At 42.6% G+C, this 16,810-nt stretch overlaps 1 protein-coding gene across 4 annotated transcripts in view; it reads left to right on the top strand.

The window, feature by feature from the left end:
* Fgf12 (fibroblast growth factor 12) overlaps positions 1 to 16,810 on the top strand; it is a 540,804-nt gene that overhangs the window by 326,174 nt on the left and 197,820 nt on the right. For all 4 annotated transcript variants that reach the window (XM_051150804.1, XM_051150803.1, XM_051150805.1 and 1 more), the window contains one exon: positions 9,973 to 10,083. In XM_051150804.1, the coding sequence (XP_051006761.1) occupies positions 9,973 to 10,083 (111 nt within the window). The remainder of the gene's footprint in view (positions 1 to 9,972; positions 10,084 to 16,810) is intronic.

Raw genomic sequence — 16,810 nt, 5'->3', positions numbered from 1 at the left:
TTCCTGTCTCAAGGTCACTTGACTCCTCTTGAAGTGTGAGGCAGCTCTATGCATTGGAGACCGTGCAGTTTATGGAGGCTGCTGCTGTGCCCGGCAGACTGTGCAGTGTGAAGGCTGGAGGCACTGTATTAAATGGCTGTGAATGGCTCTTTTTTTTTACAAATGAGCTTCTCTGAAAGTCACAGGTGACAATGGAAAATGCCAGCTATAACTTACTCATTCAACGTTTGAACACTATCCATTCACCCCGTGCCTGGTACTCTGCCGGAATTGGGCTACAGTACCGAATGATTTAAAGTCCCTGCCCTTGAGATGATCATAGTTCATTTAGGAGGATGAGGGGGATGGGGGTGGGGCGAAGATGTAACCCTGCAGAGAATCCTCTGCTAACCTGTGTATGAGCCAGAGGATGAGTTTTCTTCAAGGTATCTGAAAAGACCCTACAGGAGGTCTCCCAGATGAGGAGCCCTGGGTTAAGAGGAAGGCAGAAGCTGTGAATTTAGGGCAAAGGGAGTTAGAGAAACAAGGTTTGTGAAGTCGGTGTTGGCAAACTCTCTGCACAGAGCCCGATAGTAACTATGTTTGCATGCCCCCAGGAAGTTTATGGGACTCAACCTAGCTGAGACTTCTAGCAGTGGGGGTTATGGAGCTAGAAGTGTCCTCCGGTAGCCAGGCAGGACTTCTAGTGGAGGGATAAGGACACCAACCCACCCACAAAACCTTTGGCCCAAAACTTGTCCTGCCTACAAGATATGCAGGGACCAAGATGGAACAAAGATGGAGGGAATACCCAAGCAAAGATAGGCCCTACTTGAGACCCATCCCGTGGGTGAGACTCAGTCCCTGACACTATTAATGTTAGTCTGCTATGCTTATAGACAGGAGCCTGGTATAACTCCTCTGAGAGGCTTCACCTAGCAGATGATGGAAACAGATGCAAAGACCCATAGCCAAACATCAGACAGACTGCTCGGGGAGTCCTATGGAAGAGTTCGGGGGAAATGACGGAGGAAGTGGAGGGGTCAAGGACTTCACAAGAAGACCTACAGAGTCAACTAACCTGGGCTCATGGGGCCTCATAGGGGCTGAGCCACCAACCAAAGAGCATGCATGGGCTGGACCTAGGCCCCCTGCTCATATGTAGCAGATGCACAGGCTTGGTCTTTTCGTGGGTCCCCCAACAACTGGAGTGGGGGACCTTCCTAACCTGACCCTTTCAACCTCGTTCCTCTAACTGTGCTGCCTCATCTGGCCTCAGTCAGTGCTGCCTAGTCCCGCAGCAACTTAATGTGCCAGGGTGGGTTGGTACCCATGGGAGACCTCCCTATTCTCTGAGAGAGAGAGAGAGGGAGAATTGGGGGGGTGGTGGCTGGGAAGAGAGGTAGGGGCTGTGATTAGGATGTAAAGTGAATAAATAAATTAATGAAGAAAAAAAAAACACAAACAACAAAAACAATAACAACAACCACCATGTTTGGCTTTGCAGACTTTAAGACCCCAGGTTGCAAGAGCACATCTCCGAGTGTAGTATCGAAGCAGTGATGGAAAATGATGAGCAAACAGGATCGTGTGCCAGTACAATTTATTAACAAAATTGGCAGTGACAGGGCTGTGGTTTGTGCACTCTTGCCATAGATTGCTCCCGTCTGATCTGATGGGGCCAAGCTTTTCAAGTTTAGAAATACTTTGCGCTTACTACTTGCGTTCGCAGGATATTCCACAGTAGCTTTCTCCGGCTCTTCACTCGGTGCTATAGGCTTTGTTTTCTTAACTGTTTATCATAGCACATTCTTCTTTGGTGTCTCAAGTCCTTTTCTAGTGTCCTAATGTTCAACTACAGCATTTCTACCAGATTCTGATTAAACATGTGTTTATCTGACTCTTCACCATATTTCTTACTATGCTTACTATGTTGCATGCTTTTCCTCTGTTTGATTCAGCACTGAACTGTCGTTGACTGAGATGTTTTCTTAGCTCCACTTCCATGTTTTATGATGTCAAATCACCATTTGAATTTAACCATATTTGGGATTTTTTTTAAAGAACCAGGAATCAACCTCATGGAAGTCAAGTGTGTTGTTTAGTGTGTGTATGTGTGTGTGTGTGTGTGTGTGTGTGTGTATGTGTGTGTGTGTGTGTGTGTGTTTGAATTGGGCCATTAGTACTAGTTGAAGGAAAGAACATATTCACAAACAGATTTTGAATATACTTTTAATAACTCATGCTTAGTAGGGAAATCCCCATCCCATAGGTAGGTGACTGCTGATGACATCTGTCACCTGTTCCACTGTTGTGGACACTAGGGACTCCTGACAGGAGGTGGCTTTCTGTAAGCTTTGGAGCAGATTCTGCCTGTCTACAATGACACCTCCTTAGCTTCGTTCTTCAACTCTTGAAGATGTTCCTTTCGTCTGTTCATTGCAGTGTACTGTGTGGTGAATGAGAGGCCTCTGGGCTGCTTCTCTTTTTTACTAAAGAGCACGCATTTATAATGAATAACCATAGCTCAGTATGGCTGTAATTTTTGCACCGTGCCCAAAGTCCAGATGAGTTCTATTCTTTTTCAAGTGTTGCACTACCTTTTGCTTCTTACTTATTTATCTGGTACTTCAATTTATGATTTGTAAACATATCCTCATCTCTCCCTTTAGGTGTATTGGTCACGCTATTGGTTCTAATGAATAACCTCCAGCTCCCATAGACTGGTTTAGAAATCTGCAGTCATAGAAGGCACCAGAAGCCCTTGACAAAACTCATTTAATAGCCGCTTCAATCTTAGTTCTTTTAATTGGGCAGTATTAAGCCATAATACAGAAGGCTCACTTGTAAACCATAGACTGGTGTGTGTGTGTGTGTGTGGGTGTCTGTGTTAACTTTATCAAAGAATTTTGTATTTTCAGACTCCCAGGTAAAACAGTTTTTTCAGTTCCCCATTTCAAGCTCAAACTAAGCGAACAGAGAAGAGGAATTGTATTTAGCAGTCACTGGCTCATCCCAAACTTCCTGGTGACATGAGGATCCAGAAGCACTACCACTCAGTGCTTCCTCTTTTGAAGATGCTCTGACCTGTAGTTTTCCTGCCCAGGAATTTAAAAAAAAAGAAAAAACGAAAACATTCTTTTCTCAGGCATTCTGTTTTTTTTTTTTTTTAAGACAATTTACTGAGCATCCCTTTGGCCTGGTTTGCTGTAGCTCCCACCCATTGCCCTGGTACTGACCCTACGTAGATGCCTCCCAAATTGGTGGCATCTCATTAGTGTCTGCTTTCTGGAGTCCAGAGGCAGTCCAGAAGGCCCCCAGTTTCATGCTTCTTCGGGATACACATCGACTGAGTGCTCAGCCAGTCTTCACACTAGTCCTTTCAAAACTTCTTGCTTTGCTTGCTTTCCTCTGTACATGGTCCCGTTTTTTTCCTGCACTCTTTATAAAGTAGCTTACCCAATGGTGCCCTGGAGCGGTGGCACTCCAGGTCCACGAGCTCAGCCCACTTCATCCTTTAAGGCTCTGAAACCAGGACGAGAGAGACATCTTTAGTGGGGCTCAGTCAACATGCCTGTAAAGTGAGACACGAATAAGTGACACGCTTATTGCTATCAGCAGTAAGTACGGGCTTACTGGGATCTGCAGGACAATGTGTGCCCGCTATAGGGGAACCTGGCTGAAAGTATGGCCACCGGGATGAAAACAAGAAAGGCCAAACCTCCAGCTCCAGTCTGCCCTACAGTCTGACATCATGGTCATAGGTTTTATTTTAATTTTCAAGTAGAATTTACATATAAGCAAATTTGCAGGAACAAGTATTGATAAGTTGGTCGTAATTTTAGTATCAAATTATGTTTTCAACAAGTATGCAAGTTTTTTTTCCATTTCTTTACCCCCCGCCCCTGCCATTCTCAGGTGAGTACAAATAAATACCTATTCTCAACAAATGCTCACAGATCAATAACAAAATAAGTAAAATACAGTTGATGGACTAAGATTTATTAGAGCCCCCCTCCTTCTTTAAAAAGCATACAACTTTGTACTCTGTGGGTCAAAGGTTCTTTGCCCTTTACTTTTCAATGATGGACCAGTTCTCCAGCAACGAATATACAGGTAGACAGTCCCACCTTGTCCTGCCTTCTGGACCCTCTTCCCCAACCTCTTCTCTTTGATGCCCTGTAGCTGTTCATGCCCACTGCTTGCTCAGGGCAAGGGGTGTGTCTTGTCTGCTCTTTGGAAGGAGAGGATACTGCTGATGTAGAAAGTGGATGTTTATGGTCCCCTGTGTGGCACTTGGGTGACCGGATGTTTATGGTCCTCTGTGTGGCAGTTGGGTGACCTGAGTGAAAATGCATTTGCTCTGGGCCTCAGTTTGTTTGTTGCTTAATTAGCTTTTATCTTGAAAATGGTGTAAGATCTGCCTGTGGGGATTCACCCCTGTAAGCCTATCACTATGGAAACTAAGACAGGCTTAGTGCTTGAGTCTGAGAGCATCCTGGGCTATGTAGACTGGGCTACAATAGCATAAACACTGCTCAAAGAACTAAAAACAAAACAGGAAGTGATGAAGGAAGTCTTGGATGCCACGTGCTTCCTCTTTCTAGGACATATTGTATTTTCTGCAGGCAGCTGTTCATCCTAAGCTGTATGACCAGGTTCCCAGGATCAACCTCTGCCCTGGCTTTCACTGTGGTCTCCTAGATGACAGCTGAATGGTGGTGCTTGACAACCCATTGGGTCTATCTAAAAACCTTCCTTGGGTATCGTATTTTCAGGACAACTTTGAAATCAAACTCCTGTTTAAAACCAGCCTGCTATCCAGAAGAATGACATGTGATCCTATGCATGGCATCCTCTCTGCCCTTTACCTCTGTCCTCACCCAGCCTCTTAGAGGATTCAGAGAAAGACTGTTTTTTTTTCTTCTTCATTTTCTATAATGTCGACTGTGTCAACCTTTTTTTGTGTATTCTGAGACATTTGTCACAATTAAGAATTAATTTTGATACATTATGATACAGTGACATCTAAACTTTATAGGTGTTTTCCTCCCTCTTTCATCCTTCCACTTCCCCTCTATTCTTCCCCCTCCCTCCCTCCCTCTTTCCTCCCTCCTTCCGTCCTTCCCTCTCTCCAACCATCCATCCATCCATCCATCCATCCATCCATCCATCCATCCATCCTTCCCTTCCTCCCTCTTTCATCCTTCCATTTCTCCTCCCTCCCTCCCTCCCTCCCTCCCTCTCATCTTTCTTTCTTACTCTTTTACTTTCCTTCTGACAGAGTTGCCTACCACTTGTGGTCCTCCCGCCACACCCTACCAAACTCTGTTATCACAGGCATGTGCCACCACGCCCTTTAGCTTCCGTCATTTTCAGCCTAATGATTATTTCAGCTCCAGGATACCACGTTACATTTAGTTCTCATGCCCCTTTGTATTACTTCTCTAGTCTTGCCTGTGACTTTTTGTATTTCCTTTTCGTTGATGACCTTGACAGTTTGGAGGAGTTTGGATCAAGTGTTTTGTGTGCCCATTGGCTGCGATCTGCTTTATGCTTCTCCTGCCGTTAGAGCTTATGGGTTTCTGATGAGAAGTCAGAGAATAAAGTGCCATCTCGGCCCCATCATACCAAGGATCTGTGCTACCAGCAGGAATTACTCCCGTTGATGTTATCCTGGGTCACCTGGCTGAGGCAGAGCTTTGTCGTGTTTCAGGAAAATCCCTTCCTCCCTTCTTTCCCACCAGGTTCTCATTAGAAGGAAGCCACTGCACTGAGCCAATGGAAATGTGTTTGTTATTTAACCATTTCCCGAGACGGGTGTTTCTGATAGCTATTTTCTTTTCTCTGCTGGTTATTCAGGGCACAGCATTCTTCCATTCTGTTGCTCCAGCATCCCCCTAGGGCTTAGCCATCTTAATCCAGAGAGAGTGTAGATGAGAGTGTTTGCTTTGAAAGCTTTGGCCTGAAAGTGGCACACATCACTTCCACTTACATTCCATATGACACTCGTTCATCTGCCAAACCTAACTGCAAGGCAGGCTAGGACATATGGTCGAGCTGGGTGCCCAGGAAAAAGAGGAAATGGATTTGAGCGAAATGCTAGCAGCATTGCCACTCCACTCTAGATTATAAAGGGTAATGAACTAACCCCTCCACTGCCATTAATAATTTGGCCACCAGTTTATTAAATAACAGACAAAAATAGAATAACACACTTCTCAATCTAAAAGTTGCTTAACTATAATGGACTTAATAAAATGTATCTCCATGTCTTATTAAATTACACTATTTTATTAAGTTTACTCTTGATCTGCAGTCATTTGTTGGGCACACTCCCTTGCATGCCAGCCTTTGAGAACTTCCATTCTCTGGTCTGTCTGGACTGGACTCATCATTGGCAGAGTCTGCGTGCAGTGTTTTCTGTTTGGAATGCCTCTGCTCATTTTTGGTTTCCTTGATGTTGGTTTTTTGTTTTGTTTTGTTTTGATATGAAAATTTTACTCATAGCCAGTGGAGATGCCTAAGCCCCAGAGCCCAAGTGGAAAATTCTGACTGTGGTAGCATGCACTCATAATCTCAGCACTGGAGACATAGACACAGGTGTATTTCTGGCACTCATCGGCTGGCCAGGCAGACTACCCCACTTAGCAGGTCCGGGCCAATGAGGTCTCAAGAAAAGATGAAGTCAGGTGGTGTTAGCAGTCTGCTTCAGTCTACCTACCTGTGATATCATTGCTCACCTGCCATGGGGTGTGGTCCTGCCCAGGACCACATGAAAGGACAAACTCTTCACATGGCTTCCCTTTCTACTCACTTCTCTATTCTCTCTTTACCTTTCTCCACTCTACTCCCCCTCTCTACCTCTTACTCGTTCTATCTCTGTCTCTATCCTTCTCTCTATCTCTCTCTCTCTCTTTGGGGTACTGCTCACCCCTTTTCTTCTCTCCCCATGCTCACTTAATAAACTCCTCTATAACATATGCTACTTTGGTACCTTAGCTTATTATCTTATTGCCTTCTTATCTCATTCTCATACATAAAAGGTAGTGCCTGAGAAAGAGTACTTGATGCTGCCCTTTGGTTTCCCCACTGTTGTCTGTCTGTCTGTATCTATCTATCTATCTATCTATCTATCTATCTATCTATCTATCTACCTACCCCCCCACATTCATATGTGTGAACATGTACACATATATGCACATGCATTCATACACACATGCCCTAGGGAGGAGGTCCTACTCACTCCTCAAGTGGCAGTGGTGTCTTTGTCTCAGGAAGACAGAATCAGTCCCCCTTCCCTGCAATTAGTGTCATGTGTGTTTCATGCATTAGGCTAGGTGCTCTCTGAGGGTTGGCATAGGCTCCCCTCTCCATCTCTTAGGTTCTTAAAACAGAAACTGATGAAGAACGTGTATGTTTTAAAACATGCACAGAGTGCTTTATATGCTGAAAGGTGGGCTTGAGTATTTAGTATTTCTTTCCCATATAGCAAGATACACCCACTACCCCTCCTTCATGCGAGTCCCTCACTTATGCTGGCCAGCCTTTCTGAAGGGGCTGCTTTTGGCCAGAGCCTTGAAAGGCTGGTAGGGACTGAGAGAACAGAATGGGACCCTGCTTTCAGGTGGGCCGCACAGCTTCTAGTGCCCTGCGCTGGACTCTGGGCAAGCTCCACAGATGTGCTGGCCTCCTGTGAGGTCTCTGTGGTGCAGAACATGTTTGTAGAGCATCACATCATTAAGACTCAAGCCCACGTCTAGCTCGTCAGTGCTCTTGGCACAGGGAGGTGGTAGAAAGGCCTAGTGCTCATTAGTTTGAACAGGAGTTACCAACCTGAATTCCCAGAGTCCCAACACGGGGAGGACGTCACCATAGCAAAAGCAGTGTTTAATTGCAGCTGGAGAAAGAGGTGCACGAAGAAAACAAACAATAATTTGCAGGCTTTAATGAGTAAGCTGCCATGCATTTCCTACCAAGGAAGACAGGCAGGACTTCTTAAAGTGACCTCGAGCTTATCAGAAAGACTGGAACTGAGAGGCCACTGTTCCTTTCCTTCTGTCCTTTTCTATCTCTCGGTCTATCCTCAGCCTGCTGTTTCCATTGCGCCTTTACAAGTTCAACCAGTATTTTACCAGAGCAAACCCAGGAGGCATGGAGTCTCCTCTCAGAGTGCTGTCGTCACCCCCGTGGCCTCCTTGATTTTCAAAGTTGAAACTTTATTCATTAACTAGGATTTATAGGTTTATGGAGTTTTCTAGTTCACATGGTCACATACTTACTCACTTGACATTCCCAGACAATAATTTTTATTTTTTGGTTCAGATGAGAAACCTCAGCTGATATATTGTCTGCCCAGGACACCAGGAAGGCTGGGGCTCTCTGTTGGGTCTCATGCCCCCATTCATATGCAGAGCTGAGTAGGCCATTTCCCAGAAGCCTTTTCCTGGCCATGCAGTGTCATCACAGTTATTTGTCATATGTGGCTGTGTTTTTCTCTGGCGTAGTCTCAGTATGCGGGGGGGGGGGGGGGGGGGCTTCAGCGGCTCCATGGAGAACAAGCATTGAGGACAAATGCTGTCACTCGGATGTGACAAGGAGCAAATCATAGACAGGACCCAAGGCCCACTTAGCTTGACTTTCAGATTGTATTGATAAGAAAATTTAGATCTACAAATTAAAAGCATTTAATTTAGTTCAAGAGAAAAGATTGTTATTAACCAGAATGCTTAGTTTCAGAGTCCGTTCTGTATTGACCCCTTGTCTCTCATTTCTGGTTTTCTCTGTACCCCTTTTGTTTCTTGGCACACCTTTGATGCCACAAACATTGCTTTGTGTTTCCAATTATGGCCATCAAATCACATACCGGATTCCTATTAGTTCTAAACATTATCAACGTGTTCAGTTTACTTGGTTATTCACAGAAAGAGAAACAAACAAACAACAACAACAACAACAACAACAAAACTGAACTCCTAACCAATAGCGGTTGACTAAACACAAAGGCTAAGGCTAAAAGGCATAAATTCAGTGATTGTCCATCTGCAGGCGCCATTATATGATGTCTATTATTTGCCTCAGTTTCTACCAGCAGAGACAGCGTTCTCTTTATCCCCTTATGTTTTATGAAATCGTTAGAGCTGTAAATATCCTAAGATAATTTCCATCCAGCACCAGAGATGAAATGATGACCATGCTGTAGAGGGCAGCTTGTTGCTATAGGTACCACCACAATGAGAAAGCTGTAAATATTTATATTAGCTGGTGTGCAGAAATATAAATGTGCTGTACAAAGAATTCTGATGGTTTAATTATGTAAAAAATGCTTGAAAGTGAGGACCATTTATGATTTAACAGTGTTTAGGAAATGTCTCTGACAAACTTTTGTTTGTTTGTTTGTTTGTTTGTTTTTTGCTTTGCTTTGTATCAGGGAAGTGAGTTGCACTGGGCCCCTCCCTCTGAGGTGAAGAACTGATGACTGTGAAGTTCTCATTCCCTAATGGCTTTTCTTTTATTGGAGTTCTTTTTGGAGGAACTTGACTAGAGTATTTCCAAAACCTACAGCTTCTGACAGATAACTCGACACCCAGAGAAATGGAAGTCTTCTAGAACCCAATTAAGATAGCAGGATAGTTAGAGATTATCATGCCTTTTCAGCCATCCTGGGAGATAACTTGAGAGCATCTTGCAGGATATCATATGCAGAACAGGGGGGCAACAGTTCACTTTTTAACATGACTATATTTCTAAGTATTAACTAGCTTTACTATTTACTTACACATGACGTGCTGTTTCATAGTATTATGGTTTGCCTCTAGGAAGAAGAACACAACCATTACTTTGCAATGACTCCCTTATTGAAATGTTAATTTCAATATTTATGACATGGGCACTTATGCATTTACTTACAGAATTTTTTAACAACTTGCAAGTGTGCGTTTTTATAAACAAAAATTTTAAAAAAGCAAATAATGATTTCATCTTGTCTTGCAGAACCCCAGCTGAAAGGGATTGTGACAAGGTTATTCAGCCAGCAGGGATATTTCCTGCAGATGCATCCAGATGGTGCCATTGATGGGACCAAGGACGAAAACAGCGACTACAGTAAGCAATACTAGATACTTACAATGCAGGGCAAACTGAATGTGTCGCCCAACACAGCCATGCTGCTTTTTGGAGTTTTTGATGATTAGTGAGCTAGTCTTTCTACTTTTATGCTACCTGTGGCATTATTCTTATACTCTCTACAGGAAAAAAAAGCACTATATCAGAGAGGCTATGCATCATTGAGAAAGTAGGAGGATTAAAATATATCCAGCACTCATTAGATGAGGATGCTTTCTCACTGGAGCGCTTTTTGTCAGGCTGATAAATACCCACAGAAATAACACAGACCTTCCAACAAAAGGTGGTATTTAAATCCTGGACCCAAGTGATGAGCACGTTATAATTCTCAGAGCCCAATTTTTGGTGAAAAACATTACTTTTTTAGGCAAATACTGAAAACATATGTCTATATTATTTTATTTTGTTTAAGGTCAGAATTTGAATACCATCATAATGAATCACAGTATATATAATAGGAATAAATTAATAAAAACTGGTAGATCTAACATGGACTTTAAAAACAGTTTTTTAAATATAAGTTACACATATTAAAGATTATTTAAAAATCTCCCAGAAATAATTGTTAAACACTAGAGTTACCAAGTTCAAAAGCAAATGCAGTTTATCAAGGCATGAGAGAATGGATTCTTATTTTGGAAACATAACATGAATCAGAGGAAAGAATAACTCCCATAATTTTTTAACCTTTCCACGATCATACAGGTGCCTCAGGCTAAATTTCTAGTGTTCTAAAGTTGTTCAGGGTGCCATATTGTTTTTATAATTTTGTCCATGTTATTGCTAGGTGTGTGTGTGTGGTGTTAGGCATACAGTGAATGAACTCAGTGTGGTAGGTGCATAACCACTGTTACGCGTTCGAGAGAAAAGGCAGAAAGATTGGGAGTTCGTGTGTCTTAGGCTGACCTTAAGGGCAGCCGGGACTACATGGGACGTTATTTCAAAAGAGAAAGAAAAGAATTGGAGACAAATAGTATGTGCCTGTTAAATATCTACCCAACGGTTTGTCATTCTGGCCAAAGGGATTTGTGGTCGGACAGAAAATTCTTTCTTTCACACTTTAATAGCTAACTTAGGAAATCAGATATTTTATAGTGCTGTAACTCTTCAATTAACACTAACATTCGAGGCAAGATGTAGAGCCCTTAAAGCGCTGAGGCGTTCCTGACCGCCCCTTTGGAGTTTTCTTTGTTTACTTAATATTGTACATTACAAAAGTATGAATTATAACAAAGAAGAGATCTTATTATGAACACTCTCAGTTCCACTTTTCCCTCAGCTTTTGGCAGAGTAGTTGATTACTTTATTGTGGTTTGCACTGTTGCTTTGTATCTCCGTGAATGCACTCTCTAAGTGGTGCAAGTTTCCAATTCAGGCGAGAAAAAGGAAGAGCTCCTCCTCATCTGTTGCATCTGCGCTCCGATGTCTGATTGGGAGAGCCACACTTACAGTAGAGCCGGGGACCTGCATAGCTGTGACATGCCCGCTAATTGTGAGGCGTCTCTAAGACCGCAGTCTCAGGTTTAGCACAAGAGGTGACCGGAGGGGATACCGGTAGCTGCATCTTCTGTCAACGCCACCCATAGGATATTTTAAAAGTGGGAAAAAACTAATGGGCCCGTTTATATCATCCTGGCGACATTTTGGAAGAGGAGGTGACGGGTTGAGAGAGCTAGAGCTAGAGCTAGAGAAACTAGCTAGTCATGACCACAAGAGAGGTGCACAAATATAACAGGGCAGTAGGAGGGGCACTGGCTTGGAAGGAAAAGGGGATCGGAGAGATTAGGGTGGAGATAAGAGAAAGTAGTAGGGGGATCATTCATTATAAACTGGCGAAGACACATTCAACCGCTAAGCAACGCCAATAGCCCTTCTGAGTGTCTGAGTTCTACAGGATGCTTCCTGAATCTCGCCACTTGCCACCGAGAGAGGGTAGAAGAGAGGGTGGAGCCAAGCATGCGCAATTTTCCTTCACTGCTGCCAGAAAGATGCTCAGCTGGGGGTGGGGGGCTGCGCGGTGGCACAGGCCTTTAATCCCAGCACTCGGAAGGCAGAGGCAGGCAGATCGCTGTGAGTTCGAGGCCAGCCTGGTCTACAAAGCGAATCCAGGGCAGCCAAGGCTATATAGAGAAACTCTGTCTCGGGAAAAAAAAAACAACAACAACAAACAAAAAAAAAAAAAAAAAACAAAAAAAACACACACAAAAAAAAAAAAAAAAGAAAAAAGAAAAGAAAAGAGAGAGAGAGAGAGAGAGAGAGAGAGAGAGAGAGGAGAAAAGAAAGTGGTCTGCTCTGAGGCTTGGTTCAGCATATGACTGAACCCATGCCTGTCTATATATGCATACATGTGTGCACACGCAATTTAGGCATACAATAAAAACGTGTGTCAACAAAATGTCCCATATTTGTATACCACACATGCTGAGGGCAAACAATTTTGTCTTCTATGAAGTGTTTGTATAGAAATGGATTAAACTCACAAATTCATACCATTGTTTTTAAGTTAAGATGACTCACTGTACATGTTTTTTTGATAAATTGTCTTCAAAATAACTGAGGAGTGCAAAATCTAAAGATTAATATAAATCCATTCTGGTATCAGCATAAAAGTTAATTTAAAAAGTCAATATACTTGAACCTTTTAGTTCAGGAAGAAATTCTGCTTTCTTTTGATTATCAGGCATAATAGTGTACCCAAATTTGACTTTGCCTATTTAGAAATGACCTATTATAGCCATACATTGGGTTTTGAAAGGGTGAGTTTATTTGTTATATAGCAAGCCAAAATAAAAGAATAAATACCAACTGATAGACATTTATATAGACAGATAAACAGGTAGATATATATATATATATATATATATATATATATATATATATATATATATATATGTAGCAAAATATCAGCAAAGCATCTAGCAGAAATCAACAAGGGGGGGTCACTGAAGTAGTCAGTTGGGGTTCTAGGAAGAGTAAGCTTCTGACAGAGCAGAGTGCCCCCTTGGGTGAGGCTTCCAAATGAAAGGGGGACAGAAGTTGGGAGGAAGACATTTTGGGGAGTGGGGATATGGGAGAAGTAGGGGAGAGAAATTGGTGTTTGATATATCATATTTCTTTGTATACCTGTATAAAATTCTCAATAATAAATAATTTTTTTAAAACCTAAAAAGTAGACCATTATCACAGGCAGATCTGGGCCCAGGGGTCCTGCTCAAACTATGGCACCAGCCAAGGACGATATGTGCAGTAAACTTTGAACCCCTACCCAGATCTAGCCAATAGACAGGACATTCTCCACAGTTGAGTGAAGAGTGGGGTCTGACTTTCACACGAACTCTGGTGCCCCATATTTGACCACATCCCCTGGATGGGGAGGCCTGGTGGCACTCAGAGGAAGGATAGCAGGCTACCGAGAAGAGACTTGATACCCTATGAGCATATACAGGGGGAGGAGGTCCCCCTCAGTCACAGTCATAGGGGAGGGGAGTAAGGGGAAAATGGGAAGGAGGGAGGAATGGGAGGATACAAGAGTTGGGATAACAATTGAGATGTAATATGAATAAATCAATAAAATATATTTTTAAAACTAAAAAGAACAAATATATATCAGTACATAGAGAAGCCACCATCAAATCAGGAGCTCACAATATTCCGTAGGCGCTGGGAAGCTGAGGCAGTCAACTTGGGTTCTGGTTTGAGTTTCCACTCCACAGACGAACTGTTCAAGACTGAACTTCTGGTTTCCCTTGCCCACGGCAGGAGCTTCTGCATCATGGGATAAACCATAGCATCCTCTGTTGGTGACAGTTCACCTTCTAGCTGCTCTCAAGGATGCGATGCTCACACTCCTGGACTGCCTTGTCTACTCTGCTCCTTGTCACAGAGTTGGGAGAGGTAGCCCAATCCAGCATGGGGCCTTGTAGGACACTGGGACAAACATGCTTTTAAATTGAGGAGCAAACTCACTTGCAGAGCCAGCTTCACAGTGAGCTCAAAGAACACATGACAGTTTGCCAACGAACTGTTATGTCAAACATACAGTAAAACAAAACCAAACAACCTTCTTCTGCTTAGCTGTATTACTTAAGCCACTCTTCATATTGCTTAGCATATTTTAAGCTTTTTAGAAGTGAGAGTGTTAGCATATACATTTTACATTCTGTTGTCAGGTTTTTTTGTTTTGTTTGTGTTTTTGTTTGTTTTTTTGTTTTTTTTGTTTTTTTACCAAAATTTACTCTTTTATTGCAGTTACAATGGTCTGTTGTGCATAGTAGGCATGCGTATGGGTGTTTTGCCTGCATGTGTGTCTGTGTCCTATATGCATTTACTGTCCCCAGAAGCCAAGAAGAGGGGACTTAAGTGACAGATAGTGAGGTGCTGGGGTTTGAACCCAGATCCTCTGGAAGAGCAGCCAGTGCTCTTAACCACTGAGCCACTGCTCTAGCCCCACCTCTTTTTTTTTGAAATAATATTAGACTTTAGAAAAATTAAAGTAGGGAAGCAAGCACCTCTGTACTCACCAAGCTTTCTGTAATACTATTGTTTCATGTCATGGTAGAACAATTACCCAAACCAGGAAAATGGACATGCTTAGAGTATTGTTTACTGGGTTACAGTGTTTATACAGAAGTCACCTTTTCAAACAAAGAACTTTCTCCCGACCCTTACCTCCCATCTATATTAATAAAGCTTTTCAAATGAAATAATAATTTTATATCTTTTTCATAAGTGGAGGTTAAGGCTAAACAACACCAGAGAGATATTTAAATTCCACTCATGGTTTTTAATAGAAAAAAAAAAAAAAAAGATAAGCCCTTGAGTTGTTAACATGTCATTTCTTTCTCCACTCTGTGTGGGTGGAGAGTAGAAGCAGTTGATTGTTTGAAAAAAAAAAAAATCCTGCTACTATAAGCATCTGCCAGAAATGTTTTGTTTGGTACATAGACATCATTAGGTCCAAACCAACTTTACCATGACAGCTTCAGAGAACCCATAGACACCTGCTCTTTTGTTCATGGAGATTAAGACTAATTATATGTAATTGAGTACAAAGCAAATGAGCTTTTTTTTTTTTTTTTTTTTTTTTTTTTTTCTGCAGTAGCAGATAAGCATCGCTACAAATGTAACAATAACAAAAACGCAGGCCTGTGCGGGAACACTGCTACAGGAAAAAGAAAAAAAAAAGAAAAAGACAATTGCAGCTTGAGGGTATTAATAGGAATATTTTACATAAAATTTAAAAGCCCATTATCCTGTTCTATAAGTTATCATAGGAGATGAATTTGAAGAGGTAAAAAAAAAAAATGCTGGAAAGAAAATAATGACAATATTGTAACCAAATGTATTGTTCTCAAAAAAAAAAAAAAAAAAAAAAAAGACAAAGTGCCTTCTGACTATGGAGTGAGCAGCATGCTTAGTGTCCCTAGACTGGTGAAGGGGGTCCATGCTGTACCCTCCTGAAGTGAGGGGAGAGGGTGACGGAAAGCCCCTCGGTGTGTCAGAGAGAGAAGCAAGCGGTCAGAGTTGTCTAGGCTTGAGATGGCTCCTGGAGCCTCCTTCAGCCCTTTCTTTTCAGCATTCTTGTGGGAAGGAGATACAGGTGTGTGGGACCAAATTCTAAAGGACCAAGAGAGTTTGCAGCTGAGAAACTGCAAAACCGTGTGAGGAACAGCAGGGTTAGCCTAGAGGGTGCCTTGCTGCGCGTTTGGAGGTGGGGCATAACCCATCCCCACAGTCACAGTCGTGCAAGGCCCTGGTGACGGATGGCTGAAGATAAAACCAAGCCCGCTCGGGACTCACGTCTGACCAGGCAGACATGACAAGGTCGTGGTAGAAATTACAGAATGGCCGCTTTTCAGTCCGTGCTGGTGATGGTCACCGCTGTTTCATCAAGCAAAGCCTTCTAGACAAGACTTGCTATGTTAACAATAAGGTCACTCTCATCCCCATCCCTTTATTTTAGAGCACACAGTCTGAGGGTAATTCAGTTCTCCAAGGCCTTCTCAAATCACTTACCACAAACTGCTCTGTCTTCCCTGCCATCTTCTTGTCCAGACTTGGACGTTCCCACATCTTCGGTTCTTGCCATAGAGTCATTAACCCCAAAGTTTCCAAACATGCATGAATTTCTGATGTTGACACTGACACAATCAATGAGATGTTCTTTCCAACCCACCCTACTCCACTTGGACACAGTTCTCTCTGTCTGTTTCTTCTTTGCTTTCCTCTTCATCTGCTACCTTTTCCTGTTCACTCACTTCTTTCAGAATTCATAAGGTGTATTTGGCAGACTTTTTTTTTTTCTTCAGATGAATACAAATTTCACTGGAATGGTTTAGACGCCTAACCTGTGGGCTAAAGAGTTGACTCAGCCTGGTGATGGTGGCAGACTCCTGTGATCTCAGCTTTGGGGAGGCAGAGGCGGGTGGATTTCTTTTTTTTTTTTGAAGCCAGCCTGGTCTGCAGAGCTAGTTCCAGGACAGCCAGGGCGACACAAACAGACTTTGTCTCAAGCAAAAAACAAAAACAAAAACAAAAATCAACAACAACAAAAAAACCAAAACAAAACAATACAAAAAAATAAAATAGAATTGCCTCAGTGGGTAAAGCATTTAATCTGAAAGCTGGAGGACCTTTGTTTCCATCCTTAGAACCTGTGGGAAGTAACAGCCTGCTTACACATCTGTAATGCTGACTAGCCTCACAT

Source organism: Acomys russatus, chromosome 8 (assembly GCF_903995435.1).
Source record: "Acomys russatus chromosome 8, mAcoRus1.1, whole genome shotgun sequence".
Lineage (NCBI taxonomy): Eukaryota > Metazoa > Chordata > Mammalia > Rodentia > Muridae > Acomys > Acomys russatus.
The sequence above is the reverse complement of the archived record's forward strand: the minus strand, read 5'-3'. Positions and strand labels throughout refer to the sequence as shown.